The following is a 19,263-nucleotide window of genomic DNA, read 5'->3' as shown; positions in this document are numbered from 1 at the left end:
AATTGTCTTGCTATTATGTGATAGGGTTCGCTAGTATTGTAAAAAAAGTATTTCTCCTAATAAAAATTGTCATATTAATAGTGGGGATTTCACAACAGCAAGGAGACTGGCAGTTCTCAACCCAGCAGAATCAGTTTTCCGGTTGCTGAACTCAGCTACAGACAACAATTTCTTGACACAGGCAGAAATAACTCTCTTGTGTTTTATCACATTCAGGAAACAACCTGACACATTCCCTGACATGCTGTTAAAGGTAATAGGGTTTCTTTATTCCTAGGAGTCTATAGAAACACCCAGTACATAAAGCCATAAGTGTGCTTTGTTTTCCAAAGCAAGGGGAAGGCAGCATTCATGCTCTAAAGTTTTCAAACAGAAGCAGGAGGCAAAAAGAAATTCCTGATTCCAGTGGCACTAGGAGCAAGACTCTGTATACTCTTTTTATTATGCTCTTCCCTCACACCTTCCACATCCATTTGCATCCACAGTTTGCATGAAAAGACAGCTGTGGCCAAAGCACTTTTATCAACCTTTCTGCTTTGAAAGCTGCTAAAAGTTCTAATGCATTCTCACTATCTAGCTTTTCATCAACAAAGCAAGTTTCTTTACACAAAATTCAGCGGAGTAACAGGCCTCAATTTAGAACTAGCAAAAATACCAGGCCTGTTAACTTTCAAAGTATTCACAAAAAGACCTGTTGTTTATATCAGGCTTTTCAGAAATGTAAGCATGGCTTGTTAATTAAGACACAGAATTTAAAAATAAATAAATAAATAAATAAACAGGGCAACCAAACTGAGAAATTTGACATAATCACATGGAAGCATCTTCTACAGAACTTCCAATTACCCAGTGTAGGTTACCTAAAAGGCAGAATGGAGGAGGCTACTGTGAGACTACATGGCTCAAGGATTTCTAAATAGCATTTCTTATCAAAAATGAAACTAATGAAGCAAACAAAAGCAATTCTCGTAAAAGAAATAATTAAATGTAATTTCTGTGGAGCCAGAAAAGAGAGCTACAGAGTGTTCCCAAACTTCATTTTTTTTTTCTCCTAGAAACACCCAGGGGGAACGAAGAAGCATACTGCCAACAGCTGACTCCAAAACTAAGTGGCTTCCTGTAGTTTCAATAGAAAAAAAAATTAAGTTAGCAATTTCAGCAGTCCTCCACAAGAAAACACTAAAATTTGAGGTAAATAATTCTTCAAATACACATTTTTTCATTACTTATAGAGTCACAGAAATGTTGGCAAAAACCTCCAAGGTCATCAAGTCCAACCTTTATGTCCAAATTGCTTCTTTTAGAAGGATTATTTTGCAAGATTTTTACAAAAGGGTCACTGCATGAAAGTCATTCCAGCCTGGACTATTAACCAGTGTTGCTTGTGATAACAACCTGAAAGCAAATGTGGTATTTAAGTGGTCAGAGTTTACAAGCCCAAAGGAGCAAGAAGAAAGCAGTGAAGAGTCAGGAAATTAAACTCATGATTTGTAGGCACTGGCTAAGAAATACGTGAATTTAATGTATGACTCATACAAACTGGAAAGACAAAACCATTGCTGTATTACAAAGCAAAGTAAACCTTTTACTCCATCGAGTAACTGCTTGCATTGCAGGGGCAAGAGAATGCAAAGGTAAGTAATGTGAAGAGCTTGTCAGGTAAAAGAATTCTTGAATGAAGATGGAAGAGACCTGCTGAACTTCACCCAGAGGCAAAGGCCAGAACAGTGAAGGACTGAATCCTTCATCTCTAAACATAAAAACAAACATACTAGATGGAAACTGAACAGTCTCTTTAAGAAAAGATACTTCTGGGGTGAAAGCAGATTAATATCTTTATACAGTATCTCAGCAGAGTCCTTCAAGGACATTCTGCAAACATGCTGCTTGGATATACTTTGAAACCCTTCTTTAAGAATTGTTTGTTGGATATACTTTGAAACTTTTCTCAAAAAGTTGTTTAGCGAATCTTTTTTAGAATTCTTAGTTCAATTCTATTTCTTAACTGAGTAGAAACCAGGGGCTATAGGTCTTCTTTTGAGGGTATAGATATCACTATATAGGACCTGTGGCAACTAAATATACAATACAAAACCATTGGAATAGAGTACAGGGAAACCTGCATACAATTTTTCTCCTTGCATTTATTTAAAGCAGTATTACACAAGCACCTATCATACATATATTATATATATATAATATATATATATGTGAATAGAACCCAATATTTTAAGTACGTTTAAAATACATTCTTTGCACTTTTCATAGTAGGAACTTCACTAAACTCCTAGAATTTTCTCCTAATACATCTATGAATCTAATGAATACAGAAATAATTTAGCATAAAAATGAACTTTCAATTCAGCAAGTTGAGGAAAAAAATGAAAAAATATTGATACTATTTCCTATCATTGAAGTACTTTTTTTTCTATAAAGAAGCTGAGTTTCCAGCAGAAAGCCCTTACTATACATGATAGGAGATATCAAACAAAAAAACAGACACCAGTTTTGACAGCTTACATACTTTGTGTATCAGTAATTGACATCCATCTGGGGACCTATTCTTTGGGTTTTGAAAATAATTCTCTTCCCTGCTGTCTGCTAATTATGTGTTTGAGAGCAGGAACAAACTGTTATTTTAACATCAAGCAGGAACAAACTGTTATTTTAACATCACTCCATACCTTGACATAGGGAAAAAAAAAGAAAAAGAAAGAAAGCAGAGACCAGAGCCAATGTTCATAGGAAGACCAAGAAATAAACAAAGAGGGGAATATAAAAGGGCCTTCATGGGAAATATTTCCCAGAATTTTTTTCCCACTGCAGTTCAGTACTGTTTTTCTATAGAAATGGAAACATCAGAATGCAGATCTTGAGTTCAGGGCCAAGCACTTCAACTTTTCCACTCTATCTAACATGACAAAGGGCTTTGCCTTCTGGAATCCCAGTCTGCACTACAACAGTTCAGCAGCATGAAGGGTAGCTGTGACCAACTGGAAACCAAAGGGGCATTCACGGGCATCAGCGTGAGAGGCGGATGCCCTCTTGTCAGCAGCACTGTAAAATAAAAACAAGCAAACAAACAAAAATGCAAACAAATAAAAAACAAAAGCAAAAACAAACAAAACCAACACATAGTTTACTGCAATTTCTATAGCTGACTTCTTAAGCTCTTAAGGGATGGGCAGAATTCTTCATACTTACTATTTTCTTGCAAATTATTTGTCTAATTTTGATGCATAATGAAATTGCTTAAAATACAAATTTAAAAGAAAAATACTAAGCAGAGTAAAAATTATCTATTAAAATCAATGACCTAAATGCAACGGGTTCTTAAAAAAAAATAAATCACGACTTCTAAAACACACTTTTTTTTTTTTAATTGTACAGAGTAAAACAAATTAAATTTTATAAACTTCCATCTGGGATTCAGGATGTTTGATTGCATTTTTACGACCAACTGAAATGAAAATGAGTAGTTTAGTTTGGCAGTTGGTACTGTTCTATGCCTGGAAATTTATCATAGTTTGCCATGTAATTTAAGCACTCAATTTCCAACACTACTGCTCTCAGTCTGGGGAGTCAGCAAGGAAAAAAATCTACAACAAATTACACATGATGAATTTTTAGTAGCCCCAGTAGGGGGTTTTTTGTGTCACTAGGAGACAGGATACTGTGCAACAGAGTGCCTGAGAGAAAAGATTAACAAATTGGGTTGTAAAAAGAATCTATGTGGAAGGTGACCTTCTGAGAAAGGTATTCCAGCCTCTGGCTGGGATGAGGAAAGGGTAAGACTGCTGAAGAATTATATTAAATCAGCTTATCACTCACTTCTGAAAGAGAGTTGTCCTGGCAACTTTGCTGTGTATTGAGTCATGTGCTACTGCACTTATGCATTTGTATGCCTTTGACGTATTTTCTTGATTGGACTTTTCAGGAATCCAGTGCTGGAATGCTAAGTCTTTAATCCTACATCATAAGACAGATACCAAGCTACTTAATTGTACCAGAATGACTTCTGCCCCAGGACTGGAAAGCATCAAAGCACAGGCAGCAGTTTTATCCAGTTTTCTTGGACTTCAGCAGAATGCAGGCACCAAGGTCCCATTGCACTTATCCATGAGCTGAACCAGCTTGTCCTTGTCAGGGAATTGGTGGTGAAACCAAAGTCTCAAATCAGTTTTGCATTCTACCTAGTCAACCAAGTGTTGTTTTACAATGACAGATCTTAATGATTGCCAGTAGCATCCATGGAAGAATCTCTTCAAAGGCATTACTGAGTCTCACAAAGCACTGGAGCAAGAGAGTCATCCCTCTTGTCTGTTTAGGAGAAATTCACAGTGGCTTATATAGATACACTCTGCACTGGTAATGTGTTTTAATACCTTGTTATTCTAGTACAAAGCAAAGAGAAAAGGTCAAAAAACTCCAAGAGTTTTAAATTCATTAAAACAGATGGCACACAGTTGCCACTGGTTGCAAGAACACTGATTTTTTTGAGGCAGATCTTATGGCATCAGTTCCCTTTCAGTTCCATGTGTATGACCACTTGATCTGGATGCACTACTTTTAGGAGTCTGCCAGTCTTTCATGATACCAGCATAGGAAAGGCTGTTTTAGAATATATATATATGTATATATATATAAAGGCAGGAAATGCAGTAGTTACAGGCAGTGACATCACATCAGAGGAAAGTTACAGTGGAGTCCCTAGAAGGCAAATGCCAACGCTCCAAATGTTCAGCATATTCATAAGTGTCCAGAAACACAGGATGAATAATGAAGCCAGAAAAATCCACAGATGATATTCAGTGAAGGGTTAGTGGAAGAACTGCAGAAGGACCACACGGAACTGAGTGACCAGGGATGACATAATCAAAGACAGCAGGCAGATGGATAATAATATAAGGCAGGTAGGAAAACCAGCTTTACCTCACACCATAGGGTGGTGAATCAAGACAGACTACAAGCACTGAAAAATGGAAACATACTCTTGTAATTCATAGGTCTAAGAAAACATTAGCTTAGGAGCAGGTCCATAAAAAAACATTCAAAATGTTATTTTTGAATTATTACAGAAGTATGAAAAAGAATTGAAGAGCAACCGTATAGAACTTATTGTTATAGATGGGGGACTGCACACTTTTGAGTACTACAAGATCTGAATTTCCTACACTATAAAGGACTTAACAGAAAGTAGTAAAAGCAAAGATATATATATATATATATATATATATATATATATATATAGGTGCCACAGTGAAGAAAAGTATTTATCTTCAAGATTATTAGTAAAAAAATTATTTTAAAAATTTTTGACATTTTAGTATATAGTGTTAGTTTTGCAAGTACAAACCTATCCTGTAAGGAGACAAAATAAGTGATATTTAAATGCATACACATAATTCAGAAAAATCTAAGCTGAGCTCTACTCATCTCCTAACTACTGACCTTCAGCATTGCTTCCTATGCCATATTCAATCTGCAGGGAGCTGTAAGTGCAACGAGGATCTTCCACACTGCTTCAGCCTGTAAGTGGGCAGAAACATGAAACAGGATATTTCCACTAGCCATCACCTTCCCAGTGCCCTGTAGGCACAATTACATGTGTTTGAAGGCTTCTTCCTTCAAGTTCTGCTCCTCCATGGCCCAGCTGGCTAAAGCTCCAGCACTGCACATTCCCCTTCACAGCTCCCAGATCCACAGGCACACCATGATGTTTACTTCACTTTTTCAATTCACTGTGGTGCAACCATTTCTGCCTCTCATCCTTTGTCCTGTCAGATTATAAAGCCTGCACCTCCAGGTAAGGTATAGATGTAGTTACAGGACTCAGTCTATTTAAGTGTGGAATGCTTCATCCCCAGGTATACACTTTGGTGGTATTTCTTAAGCAGTTGTGGTGCAATACAGATCTGGTATTTGAGGCAATAAAATAAATCTGAAAAAAAAAAATAGTACAAAATATAAACTAAAATGTTGTATTGTTTGGAAAGAACAGTATTGTAAAAATTTGTTGTTGTTCATACAGTCATACATACAATGAATGCCTCAGTGTATGTTTACCTTTCAAGTAAGCTGTAGTAGAAAGAAAATCTCAAACCTAAATTTTCTGACTTTGATCAGCAGCAATACAGCTAAAAGTAAACAGTCAACACAAAAGCACTGAAAAGTGTAAACACTCTATTTTCTATCATTACTCTCTTTACTGATGAACTCTACCTGGTAATATAGGAGATAAGAGTACTACTACTAATTTTGTAAACGGGGAGACACAGATAGCAAACTGCCCATTTAGACTGTTAAGTTGGATCACAGAATGGATCAGGTTGGGAGGAACCACAGTGGGCCATCTGGTCCAACCTCCCTGCACAAGCAGGGCCATCCCAGAGCACATGGCATAGGACTGTGTCCAGACAGTTCTTGAGTATCTCCAGTGAGGGAGACTCCACAACTCCGGGCAACCTGTTCATGTGCGGTCACATACACAGCAAGTCCTTCCTCATATTCAGATGGAATTTCCTGGGCATCAGCTTCTGCCTCTTGTCCTATTTCTTGTCACCACTGAGCAGAGCCTGGCTCCATCCTCCTGACACCCTCCCTTACAGACAATGATGAGGTCCCCTCACAATTGTCTCCTCTTGAGGCTGCACAGGCCCAGCTCCCTCAGTCTTTCCTCGTAAGAGAGACGCTCCACTCCCTTAATCATCTTTGTCACCTTCAGCCGGACCAACTCCAGGATATTTACAAGAATTTTATTGCTTTTTGAAGGGTTGTTTCCTCCTTGATGAAAAAGGATATCTTTTTACTATATGGTACAACTTGATTGATGAAAACATCTCAGCAGACTAGTCATGAAAAGACTGACCTTAGTCCTATACTGTCTCAACAGGATGACATTTCAATTACTGTCACAGTACGACACTATACAGACAACAGGTAGGTAATTTAATAGATCGGTTCAGAACTTCCTGTAAGCAATACATACAATCCAATTAGTTTCTCACAATAGACTACAGCAGTTATTTGAGGAGCTTCAAGCACTTCATCTGGTAAGTCTTCACAGGGCAGGAATGCCCTACTGTTTCTATTCCCATCTGTCACTCAGCATTAAAGTTTCACAGCATTGTGAACGTGAATGCGAGGGATGTTGCAGCACTTAAATTCACCTGTGTGTGGCAAGAGGGAGAGTGTCTGAATAGCAATGAAACTTCCAAAACCAGCAGTCAGAATAACAGATACATCAAACTGAAAGTGAGCAGTGACTGTCAGCCGCCATCAGCTGTGTCTTCCCCAACATCCATTTCAGTTACTGTTGTAACTCACTGGACTCAAAAATCAGGCCAATTTTGAAGTATAAGTATTTCTATAATGTAAAAATTTTGCCTTCAATGCTAGAGGTTCAGAGTGCTGAGAGTGAAGACATGACATCATGCTGTCCCACTAAATATTTCTCTTAGACCAAACTCTTCATTGGTACAGATTTGCCTGCAGCTTTACACCAAGGATGAATCTGATACACAATAATATAGAGGTATCAGAGGCTGTGCATAAACGTACATTTTTATTTACTAGTGTCACTTGTGCTCTTTTTTCTTCTCCATCCTCTCTCCTTACTCTCAGCCTTAATTTTCCTTACAGTCTTATTTTATATTTTCTGTTCTCTTGACATTAAGTTGCATATAATTTTATTAATTTGGTTACATTTTTAAAAGTTATTAGCTGATTGAATAAGTTAAAGTTTTTCTTGTCCTCAGTAAAAAGCCCTTATGCTTTTTCAAGAATCCTGAGGAGCTGTACACACAGGCTACTCAGGGAAGTTAATTATTAATTATCAGTAAGGTGGAAGTTAAGATTAATTCAGTCACTGCTGAGACCCACTCATTCAGAATTAAAATAGAATTTGGTTTCATTTCCTTAAGAAATGAATTATGTTAAATTAAAATGAGGTCATTTCAGTTCTGCTTTTTGTAAAATGTAACAGTTTTACTTAATTTCAATTAAATCTTCACATGAAGACAATTCCTTACATTTCTCTTATGTTTTAACTTCATTTCTGAAGCAGCAATGGAAGCAGCTTACAAAACTTGTGTTAGGCTGCAGTACAGCAAAAAAATTCAAAAGCAGCTTATCATTGTTGCTTAGTATTTGTTTGTCTGGGAACAAACATATGCTAATTTGAGGAAATCGACTAAATATATATAATCATTAGCCTCACATTGACAGTAATGAAGCAATTTCAGATGTATTTTCTACAGAAGGCTCTGCAGATTTTACTGCTGTGGATTCCATAGGCATCACTGATAGTGAAATAGATGGTAAGAGTACTGATTGTACCTGAGAGATGCTGATATGAGCACATTTAAAACTTTTATGTGAAAATTAACATTGTAGAGAAGAGGGATTTATTTAAAACTGGGTATACTTATAAATTTTAAATATATATTTTTATAAAGGTAAAAATCATAATTTTTACATAATCCAAAATAGTCTAAATAATCAACAACAGTTGCTTGTCCTAGGTGTATGTACCTATATATGTGCACTCTAATTGATTAGAAATTAACCCAATTTTTCTGGTCCCAAGCTGGATGCATCTCTGTGTGTCAGCATCACATTTGACCAGCAACTTTCAGTTTTTAAGTGCTGCAGAAACCAGAACCCCCAAATCACATCATGTCTTTGTCCCAAGGAAATCATCTGAGGGGAAAACCTGACCTGGGATTCTTAAAGAAATTCTTCAAATAATGTAATGAAATGTAGTGATTAGAATAAAGAATCTATGGACAAACTTTTGAGAAGTAAATGACATAACAGCCCAATTCCTATTTTTAGAGTTGACTAAGGAATCTATTTACTGCTGACCTTTACAAGTGTTACTATAAATCAAATACAAATGACCAACTGTCACTTTTGTCCCTGAAATTAAATGAAGTTTACAATAGCTGTCACAGAAAGGTCTGCACTGCACAAATTCTAAATGTTGTTTGACTTTATTAACATGCTTCATAAAGGGTATTTAAAAATTACAAATCTGCTGACAAAAACCAGACTAACAGACACAAAATCTAGTACCTCTTTTCATATTTATTCAATTTCTTTAATGGAGTATGGATGTTGATGAAAACAGACTTTTTTCCTCTCCATCCCAAACACTTTTATTTTATGTTTAAAATTAATCACACTGCCTAGATGGGGACTCCATAAAAGCTCAAGAGGGTAAATCAAATTGTAACCAGTATTAAAAGCTGAAGAGCCGATTTGACACATACACACACACACCATGTATTGTACATGCTTACTTTAAGTTTATGTATTCTGAAGAAAGAGTAATGACAAACTTAATTTATAAAACTATGGCATCTACATTATTTGGAATAGAACTTCAAATGCAGAATTAAAATAAGTTAGAGTTCAATACTGCAGGAATCTAATAATAATCAATATATATTATATGTTGAAAATGTTCAACATTAGCAGAAACGCTCAGCAGCAGGACCCCCTAGACTACCTGCTGTAGCTTTAAAAAGGAAGTTTACAAACTAAAATATTTTTAATTTTTGGAAGCATCTCAGAGGAGTGAACCCCCTAGGTCCAAGTGTATACATATTGCACCATGATACAGATTTCACTTAAAAATACAAAGACATACATTTGCACTTAGAGTATAAAGGTAGTATCTTCATTAATGTTAAAAGAAAATAATTCATCCAATTTTGACAACTTTTTGAAATGAAAAGTTCAGGAGTTTAATTTCAGACAGTTTTTAATTTGTTTGTTTTATTTTAAATTAGTTCAAAAGTCAGTATTTCAATTTTGGAAATGAATGAAATATTGGAGTGAATTGCATTGTCTTCTATGACTCTTATCATTGAGAGACAGGAAGCAAGTGAAGACTTCATATGAGTCAATATTCAAACCAGTTCAGAGACACATAAAAATCTATAAGTGGAGTTCAAATGAACTGGGTTATACACAGAAAATATAAATGTTACAAATTAACTGGGTCTGAAAACACAGTAAAGCAAGTGAAGACCACCACACCACACCAGGAAAGAGAACAGTGGTGATGGGACAACTGGGGTCACTGTGTTACTGCCCATGAACAGGTCAGTGTAATGGGACATTGGCATTCAGCAGCCACAAAGCAGCACTGAGTTTTATCCATTCTACTGTTTCTGTTTGGCTCTATCAGAGCCAGTCACACAGAATAACCAGTTAAAGACTGAAGTGCTGTTAGCAGGTAGCTCAGTGCCCACGTATTTCCAAGCCAACATATCACTGCTATTTTTCAGCTTGGCCATTAACTTTATATCCAAACATGGTATTGAACTGGCCATAATTTATCTCTAATGTCCTTACAGAATTCAGATATCAAACAAAGGAAGAAAATATTTTATGTTAATACAGGCTCAGATTTAAGATAGCCCTTGCAGACTGTTATGTATCAGCATGTGCTTATCCCAGTTTGGAAGACAGGGACATCCATGAAACTAAAAGTTAAAATACATACTATTACTCAAGTCACTCAATGTACATACATATATTGTCCTATTTGGGTGAATGAGATTGTCATGGTTTCTCATTTTTATTCCCAGCTTGCATCTTTCCCTTAACTGCCACAAATAAAACTATGAAGCAGATCCAAAAATACTGACTGGGGTTTTAAAACCTCCATTCAAATGATCAGCTACTGACACTGCTACTGATAGGATGCACCCATCTTCCCTAGCTATCCCTGATTTAGATGTTACATACTCATTTTTTCTTACATAACTAGAGTTTCTAATCCCTTTTCAGTGTATTTAATACTACAGGAAAAAATGTATATACACATACACTTTCCTATGGACTTGTTTGTAGAACTTATCCTAATGTTACTCCATATGTGAAGCCTAACAAACCCAAGATATTAAAAAAAAAAAAACAAAAACAAAACCAAAAAAAAAAAAAAAAAAAAACAAAAAAAAAGCCAAACATGTAATGATTAGTAACAGTAATCTGTAAAAACACTGCCTGAAAAGCTATTTCAGTTGACTTCACACTCAGTTTATAACTCCATTTAAATGATCTGCTTTAAACTTCTGGCAATTGCAGGAAGGTGCTGAGGTGAGATCACTTAGTTGAGAACAAAACCAGGCAGGATTACAGCTGCTGAACTGTGGTACTACATCACTGAAACAGTGAAAACATCCTAACCCCAGAGAAGCTTATTTTGTCTTTTGTGACATGGTTTTGTGTTTTTTAATTTTTAAATATCAAGACTGATGAAACTGGTGTAAAGTAGCATTTATCAAAGGCTTCATATTTTTCTAAGGTAAAAAAACCCTAACCAATTAGTAAATGCAGGTTGTATTTTCTGATGGCATGTTCTTTGATAAAACAGATTACCACACGTAGTCTCTAGTCCTTCATTTTGCTTTTTTGTTGTTGTTGTTTTTGCACAGAAATGTTTTCTGGCCTACTGCCAAGAGGAATGTATCATCTGAGCATAGGTTGGGAGACCTCCAACTGTACTCCTCTGACTTTCCTATTTCATGTGCCTATCAGTGCCAGAAGTCTGAGACTGTTCTGGAGAGTAGCTTATTCTGAATTCTTTCAAGGGCTGCTCCATGGTAAATCCAAGAGGAATCACCTTTTTTTGAACGCAGGTTAGCAATATAAAAACACAGGAACTACCATATTGGTTTAGACTTAGGATCCATCCAGCTCAATATCCTGTCTTCACCAACATCTGTCAGCGTATGCCCAGTGAAAACAAGAAACAGAAAAAGCACTTAGAACATTTTCCCCTAACACTTTCATAGCCATGGACTACTTTCATCTCAGGAAAATTCTTACATGTTTAATCTAGACAGTGTCTCCCAACAGGTTTGTTTTCCAACTCCTTGCCCAGCTGGTCCCTCTGGATTCATGCAGAACTTTTTGCAATAACAACACCCTTTAGTAAGGAGTTTCACAGGTTTATCAGCCCCAGGGTTTCATTCCTGACCAGTAACAAGCTCACCGCCTATCCATTCAGACATAAAGCTCATTTTGTCCAGCATGTACCACTGCATTTTACCCTACACTGAATTTTATCTGTCATTTTAGTGTCTTTGAGAATCATTGTACAATGCCTGTCTGCAGTAGAAAGTCCTCATAAAAGGAACAAAAACATAACAACCAAAAAACCAGTCTGTACATTCCAAGATTGTCTTTATTTCAGTTTGCACCCAAATTTCTAATCTAAATATATCCTTCTCCATGCTGCTTCTATACTCCAAGCTACTCTTTGCAATGGTTAGATGAAAAATACACACACAGTGAAGAACTGTATTACATTGTGCAAGGCTGAGACAGTCCTAATGCTGCCATTTCCCAACATTTTGTCTGCAGGATTTGGTAACTTTTAAAAAGTTCCTTTAAGAGTATTTTAAAGCATGTTATCAAGTGCTGTGCCTTACGTACAGCTGAATTTTTAGTACTATATTTATAAATTACATCAATGGTTTGGACTCTTACAAGAACAGTACAGAAAGTAGGACTTCCAAAGGGAAGATGGTTAAAGATGACTACAGGATGCTTTCCAATGTGTCATTTGCAAGAGAAGATGAACTGTATCTTTCATTTTAATTAAGATTCAGACTTGGAATGAGAGAGTAAAACCTCAACTTCTTCAACAGAAATTGTATGCAGTATGCTAACTTTGTCCTTTTCCAATTAACACACCGTAAGAAGCCTTAAGACTTCAGTGAGGGCTCTTTCGGAAGATCTGGAAAAAATTTTCCTTAAATAGGTTATATGATGTTAATGCCTGAAAAACATTGGGACATTTGAGTCAAATATTTAAAAAATATTCAGGAGAATATGTTTAAAGATTAGGGTATTGCCTTTAGATGCCCCACTTCAAGGTATCTACTACTGCTTCATGCATCTGTGAAGTTCAGTCTATCTCAAATATGCAGGATTATAGAACTTGAAGCTGAAACATTTTGCACAACACTGAATTGCAAATCAGGAAGAGCAAAGGCAGTCTGTATAGACCCATTTCTGATGAGGGAAAAATTTATAATTTTTGAGTGTTTAAATGTAATTTTTTATAACACATTTTGTAACAAATTATACTACTTGAAATCTGAGCAATTTTCTACAAAATTGCTGAAAGTTCACAGTAAATCTGCAGCATGTGAGAAGTATATAGGTAGGATTGATTTTTTGAGGGAACAAACAAAATATTTTAAATTTTTTCCAATTTGAAGCAGAATGCATCTTAAATACATTATGTTAAGGCATTCTCAGCTTTTTCCAGAATGTATTTCACATTGCCTGCTACCAAGCTCAATACATCTTGATCTTTTGTCTCAGAGCACTGTCTGTACTACAGCCTATTCTAAACAAAATGCCTATTGGAGTGATAATATGTAGAAGGATAATGTAATATAAAAGTGTTTTCAAAAGCCAGGTACTCAACAATGCAGTAAATGAAAAGTTCTAGAAACATTACAGTAGGACTCAGGCAAAATTCACCTAATATATTTAACAAGAGCTAACAACAAAAGCAAAACAAAACAAAAATTTGGGGGAGTTTTTGGTTGGTTGATTGGTGTTTTTTCAGGTATTTTTCTTTCAAAGTCTGATATTTCATGCTCAAACACCTCTGTCAGGTAGTACATGAAACCTACTCAAAATCCCACTGTGCTGACATTCAGCATGCACCACACCCTTCCACTGAAGGGATTTCCCTCCTAAGAAGGTGAATACCAAGACAGCACCCGCAGAAGTTGCCAGTCCTAATCAGGAAATTGAGCCAGCATAAGGTACAATGCAGAATTGCAAATTCAAACCGGAATGGTTTATTTTAAAATAATGAGACTTCTTTCCCTAAACAGGACATGGCAAATATTTCACTCTTGCACACTGGAACTTGTGAAATTATCTATAGAGAGAACACTGCACCTCAGTACAGGAACAATTTCTGACACCCCAGAGGTTGAAAGTACCTCATAGGCAACAGCCAAGAGATTCCAACCTTGAATCTGGAATTCTTTCCTATTAAAAATAAATGAAAAACTACTAATTAGGCTCATGAATAATACTGATTTGGTATTAAAAAAAAAAAAAAAGAAAGAAAGAAAAAGGAAATATTTCAGCAATAAAAAAAGGCATTTAGAAACACATTAAACCTGTTTTCCCATGGATGTTGACATTTTAGGTTTTCCATAACACCTTCAAGATAAAAGATCCTTTTAAAATAATTTTGTTATATCCTGTTTGCATAAAAAGGGGAACAGTCTTTTTATCTGCTCTCTTTGTCTCATATTTTTTAAGATTATTTTGATTTTGCATTATTTTTGTCTTTTAAATTATTCTACTTCTCATATCATGCATCATAGAAGTTAAGGAAATCTGGTAACCTGCATTCAAAAAAAGGTGACTCCTCTTGGATTTACCAAGGAGCAGCTCATGAAGGAATTCAGACTAAACTACTCTCCTGAACAGTCTCAGACTTTTGGCAGTGATAGGCACATGAAATAGGACAGTCAGAGGAGTACAGTTCTGAGGCCTCCCACAGCTTCAGAGCTATGCTCAGATGATATATTCCTCTTGGCAGTAGGCCAGGATAATATTTCTGTGTAAAAAAAAAAAGGCAAAATGAAGGACTGAAGACTACCTGTGGTAATCCGTTTTATCAAAGAACATGCCATCAGAAAATACAACCTGCATTCACTAACTGGTTTGGTTTTTTTTTACCTTAGAAAAATATGAAGCCTTTGATAAATGCTACTTTATACCAATTTCATCAACCTTGATATTCAAAAACAAACAAACAAAACCCCCAGAAAATCTAAAGAAGTCAAAAAACCCCACATCAATCCACAACCTAATTTACAAAAGCCTAGAAGAGTGAGGTAACTTCAGTTTGTTGGAGAGACTACAATTTCACAGCCACGGCTGTTCTCCACTTCATTCCCTGTATACATGTATGCTAACTGGGAATTTGAATCTGTCCTGTAAAACCTGGCCTCCTGTATGAATAGGTCATATCAGGCATTTAATAAAACCATGCCTGAAAGGGATGTAATTGTGGAAATCTACCACTAAATTCAATGGCAGTTTTGGTTCTATCATCTCTTTAATCTTTCATCAGTTGTGACAGTTAAGAAAAATTTAATAGCCATTGCTCCGAAATCACTTTTCTCCATATTAAAATAATCTGTGACCTACTTCTTGATCTCAAAATGATTTATTTTGTTATTTATAATATAAAAATCCATGCTGCATCTAAAAACTAAAACATTCCCAAGAGCAGTGCCAAGATTTTATGACAGCGTTTCAAAGACGCTTGCAAGTCAAGAGGCAGGAGGCAACAAAGCAGGGACTGGTATGATTTTTTGTTTGCCATCTTCAATGAGGGAATATGTTTCACTTGTGGAAACACATCAACTTTCTATATAACAGAAATCATGGGAAATTAAAAACTTTGTTTAAAAGACTATTTCCTTTCACTACATTTTGCTATCAATCATAGTGACTTGCTGTAAAAAAAAAAAAAACCTGAGAGAGATCTGGATGTATTCATGCAGAGAGTGCCACCTAAAACTCATTGTAAAGATTTATACAGCATTTACCTTCAAGCAAGGGGGTAGTTTCATTAACATTGGTTCCAGCTGAGTAGACTATGAAGTACAAGTCCATGCTTATGCATTATTACAGACAGCTATATGAGAACATTTTTATTTTAAACATTTAGATTCACCACAGAACAGGTCTGTAGTGCTATAAATTGTTATGAAACACAAGCTATAGAACCAGTAATCAACAGTGACTCCTTAGCCAGGCCCACAGCCAGTAAACCCAGTCTCCCTCCTGTATTACTTTGTTTTGTTTTCTGATCATTATCACCACACCAGCTGCAGCACAGGTTGGACAAATGTGTAGATTAAGTATATATTCCACATGCCTACCCATACAGGAAGAAGGGATGGATTAGACTCAGTGCAAGTACTTTCAAGAATGTGTAGTTCCAAACTATTAAGTATAATTTAAATATTAAGAAACACCTGAAAAAGAAACTAGAAGCCAAATAATATCAACATATAAATTAAATTACATTCACCATTGTGCTTCTTAGTAAACATTTACAATTTGAAATTAATTGGCCACTTGGGTGAGGAGATTGCCTGCTTCTAAGAAGTTAAATAAGCACACTTTGTTTCTGATACCTATCCTAAATTTTTGAATGCTCAAGATAGAAACAGCAGTATCTTTAATATACAAAGTATAACTTTCTATCACTTTCAACTAGGCTTTCTCATTCATCTTCATTAATTATCAACTAATTATCAACAGAATAAATTATGCATTACATTTTTCAGGCAGAACAGTGACTGGTTTGCAACAGTTGAGGTTACTGAGTAGGACTGGGCTATGCAAGAGCTTAACAGCGGAGCTCTACCTCCCTTGGCATTTCAAGTATTATCACATTATCCTGATCTCATTTGCCACATCATTTGAACATGATGAAGTCTATTAACTTAATAAGAGTAGTAAGATACCATTACCTGTAGTAAAAACAATCTGAAAATCTCTTCAGAAGTATCTCAGCTCTTCCTAGAAGTGGGGATTTTTTGCTTGCTTGCCTTTAAGGAAACACATCTGAGGCCACTCCACTTGTCTTTTTATCACTGAATACATGCTGCTTAATTGTAAAAAAATAACTTCTTTTAGTGATAGCATATGAATCAGTATCCACAGCAAGTCCTGGAAATGGTTTTGAATTGTGAGCTCAGAAAGGCTGCAGCACAAATGTCAATCTGAAAAATAGAGTAGTGTGTGCATCATTCACTAGACAGGAAAGGAAAAGCTCAGATGACTTTGTGAAAAAAATATTGCTATGAATTTCTAACACATCTTTCTTCTTGCATCATATATTATTTAATTTCCATAGCAACCCAAAGGTTCAAGAAAAGAGTGTTTTCAGAAAAATATGAATTGATGCAGTTCACAAAAGAGAAACTACAATAGACTAGGAATGATAGAGAAAATAATGGCAGGGAAATTCTGTTACCAGACACTCAAAGTTATTAAAAAGCTGTGTCAGATTTCCAAAAGTTACAAGCATCCTATGAAGTACACATTGCCAGTGTTTGTGCTATGACTTTTATAGCATTATAATCCCAAATCTGATTAATTGCATGCATCAATTCTTCCAATTATTGCTAAAGAGTCAACTTTGCTCTCAAATATTTTCATCAGTGCCAAAACAAAAAACACAAATAGCCAACACACCACCACCAAACAAATTAAAACAACCAGCTGAAACTTTCAGATGACTTTAAGTAAATGGCTTTTAATTCTCAACAATCGTTTTAGCATAATTGGATATTATCTGCTGATGCTGGACTTGCAACTCTGCAAGGGAAAAAAAAGTAACTGAAGTCTAGAAAGAAGCATAATTATATTTTATAAATACAGAATGACATCATGTAAGTTATCATATTTGTCAGCTGTTGAGAACAGCCACAGAAAATGCTGAATTGTGAGAAAAGTATATTTTCCAAAGTGATAAGAAAACTACAGCATCTGCTCAGTCTAGCTTAGAAACCTTCCCTGGTACTGCACACTTTGTCCAAGGTTACAGAAAAAAAATTACCTATGGAAAGCTGACAACCACTATGTTTCAGATTCCTTAAGGGCAAAGCACAAGTGTTATTTGCAATTTCCTACAAGATACCATGACATCCCATTGACAGATTGCAGCTGATTTACATCTTTAGATAAGCAAAACCAAGCCTCCGAGAAAGAGAATGTAGTGTGCTTGTCAAAGAATATCAGTCCAAGAAACAGCGAAAATAAAATACATAAGATTCATCCTTTATGACCAACGTGTCTTCTCTGCAGTACCGTTAACACAGACAGGTGGACAGGTGGAACCACGTACACTCACATCCCAGTTTGGGTCGTGTGTGTAAAGGCTTAGAGAATGTCAGACTGTCTAAACACTATAACATCAGATTATGCTCTGTTTTCATTATGCTTAGCCACAAAGTAGTTCACAGATCTTCTTTTATTATTATTTATAAGATGAAAGGAATGATAATATAAAACAATGACAACCCTGTATTATCCTTAGGCAATTCTCTCGTTAGCATGCTGAACAGCTCGACTACAGAGAAAAACAGTCATTACCTGTGTGAAGAGAACCTGTGATTAGCCTGAGAAGGTACTGGGCAAATTTCATTATTTCCCGCTTACACCGCTTCCTACAGCCACTCATCTTAGGCAATGGGGTATTCCTCTGAGGAGAGCCTGACGACTTTGCCAATAAAGGGAACAGTTTCTGCCAGCAAACTTCTGGGGCAGTTCAGAGCCTCACACGGCCTCGCCGCCTCCTCACGGCCGAGCAAACTCCGCCGATCGACCTCGGGTGGCTGCGCAAGGAGCCCGCGGCGGCCGGCGCTGCGTGGCGCGGGCGCTGCCACGGCACAGCGCGGTGCGGAGCACAGCACAGCACAGCACAGCACAGCACAGCACAGCACAGCACTGCCCCCGGGAGCCGCTCCGCCCTGCCCTCCTCCCGCGAGCAGCGGGCGGGCAGGTGGGAGCCGGCCGGGGCACGGCAGCGCTCCGCTCCCGCGGTGCCGGGCGGAGGCGGGCCCAGCCCAGAGCGGAGCCCCGCCCGGGCCGGCCGCGCTCGCCGGGGCCGGGGGCACGGTCGTGGCCCTGCCTGACCCGCGGGAGCGTAACCGAGGTGTGCGGGGCTCCCCTCACCTGCGCCCTGCACGTCGGCCTCGGGCCCCGTAGCCTGCTTGAAGGTCGTGCAAACGCCAGGGCGCTGCACACCTGTACGGCGGGAAGAAGGAAGCAGAAATCCTGCAGGTAGCTCTGTGCGGGAGCTGCCCCTGCTTTCCAACCCCCTGACCTGCGGCAGCTGGGAAACAGGATCTGGCACAGTTAGCGTTAGGATGTCTCCAAGAAAGTCTCGTCAGAAAGCTACCTGTACTCCTTACTCTTCCATTATAAATTCATTGTTTTCCAACTTGCTGAGAAGTATTTCTTATTAATAAAAATTATCTGCTGTAGTCTACATCCATGACCACAGAACCCAAAGAATATGTTTTCATTTCCCTTACAGTACTTCCCTCATAGAGAACAGCTCTATTGCATTAGAGGGTGATGCAATATGTAATGCCTAATACAGTTAAAAAAAGAAAAAAAAAGACAACCCATTAAGGACAAGCTTAACAGAAGAAAATCATCAACTGATCTAATTTTATGACA

At 37.1% G+C, this 19,263-nt stretch overlaps 1 protein-coding gene across 2 annotated transcripts in view; it reads right to left on the bottom strand.

Moving 5' to 3' along the window:
- KCNIP4 (potassium voltage-gated channel interacting protein 4) overlaps positions 1-19,263 on the bottom strand; it is a 383,855-nt gene that overhangs the window by 263,178 nt on the left and 101,414 nt on the right. Inside the window, exon 1 of one of the 2 annotated variants that reach the window (XM_041402784.1) lies at positions 18,172-18,259. The exons of the other annotated variant lie outside the window; for it this stretch is intronic. Coding sequence (XP_041258718.1) covers positions 18,172-18,259 — 88 coding nt within the window. Of the gene's footprint in view, positions 1-18,171; positions 18,260-19,263 lie in introns of those variants that run through there. 2 annotated transcript variants of the gene reach the window in all.

The sequence above is a fragment of the Onychostruthus taczanowskii genome, unplaced genomic scaffold (assembly GCF_017590055.1).
Source record: "Onychostruthus taczanowskii isolate IOZ18803 unplaced genomic scaffold, ASM1759005v1 scaffold2, whole genome shotgun sequence".
Lineage (NCBI taxonomy): Eukaryota > Metazoa > Chordata > Aves > Passeriformes > Passeridae > Onychostruthus > Onychostruthus taczanowskii.
Note: the sequence above shows the minus strand (reverse complement) of the source record. Positions and strands in the feature narration are given on the sequence as shown.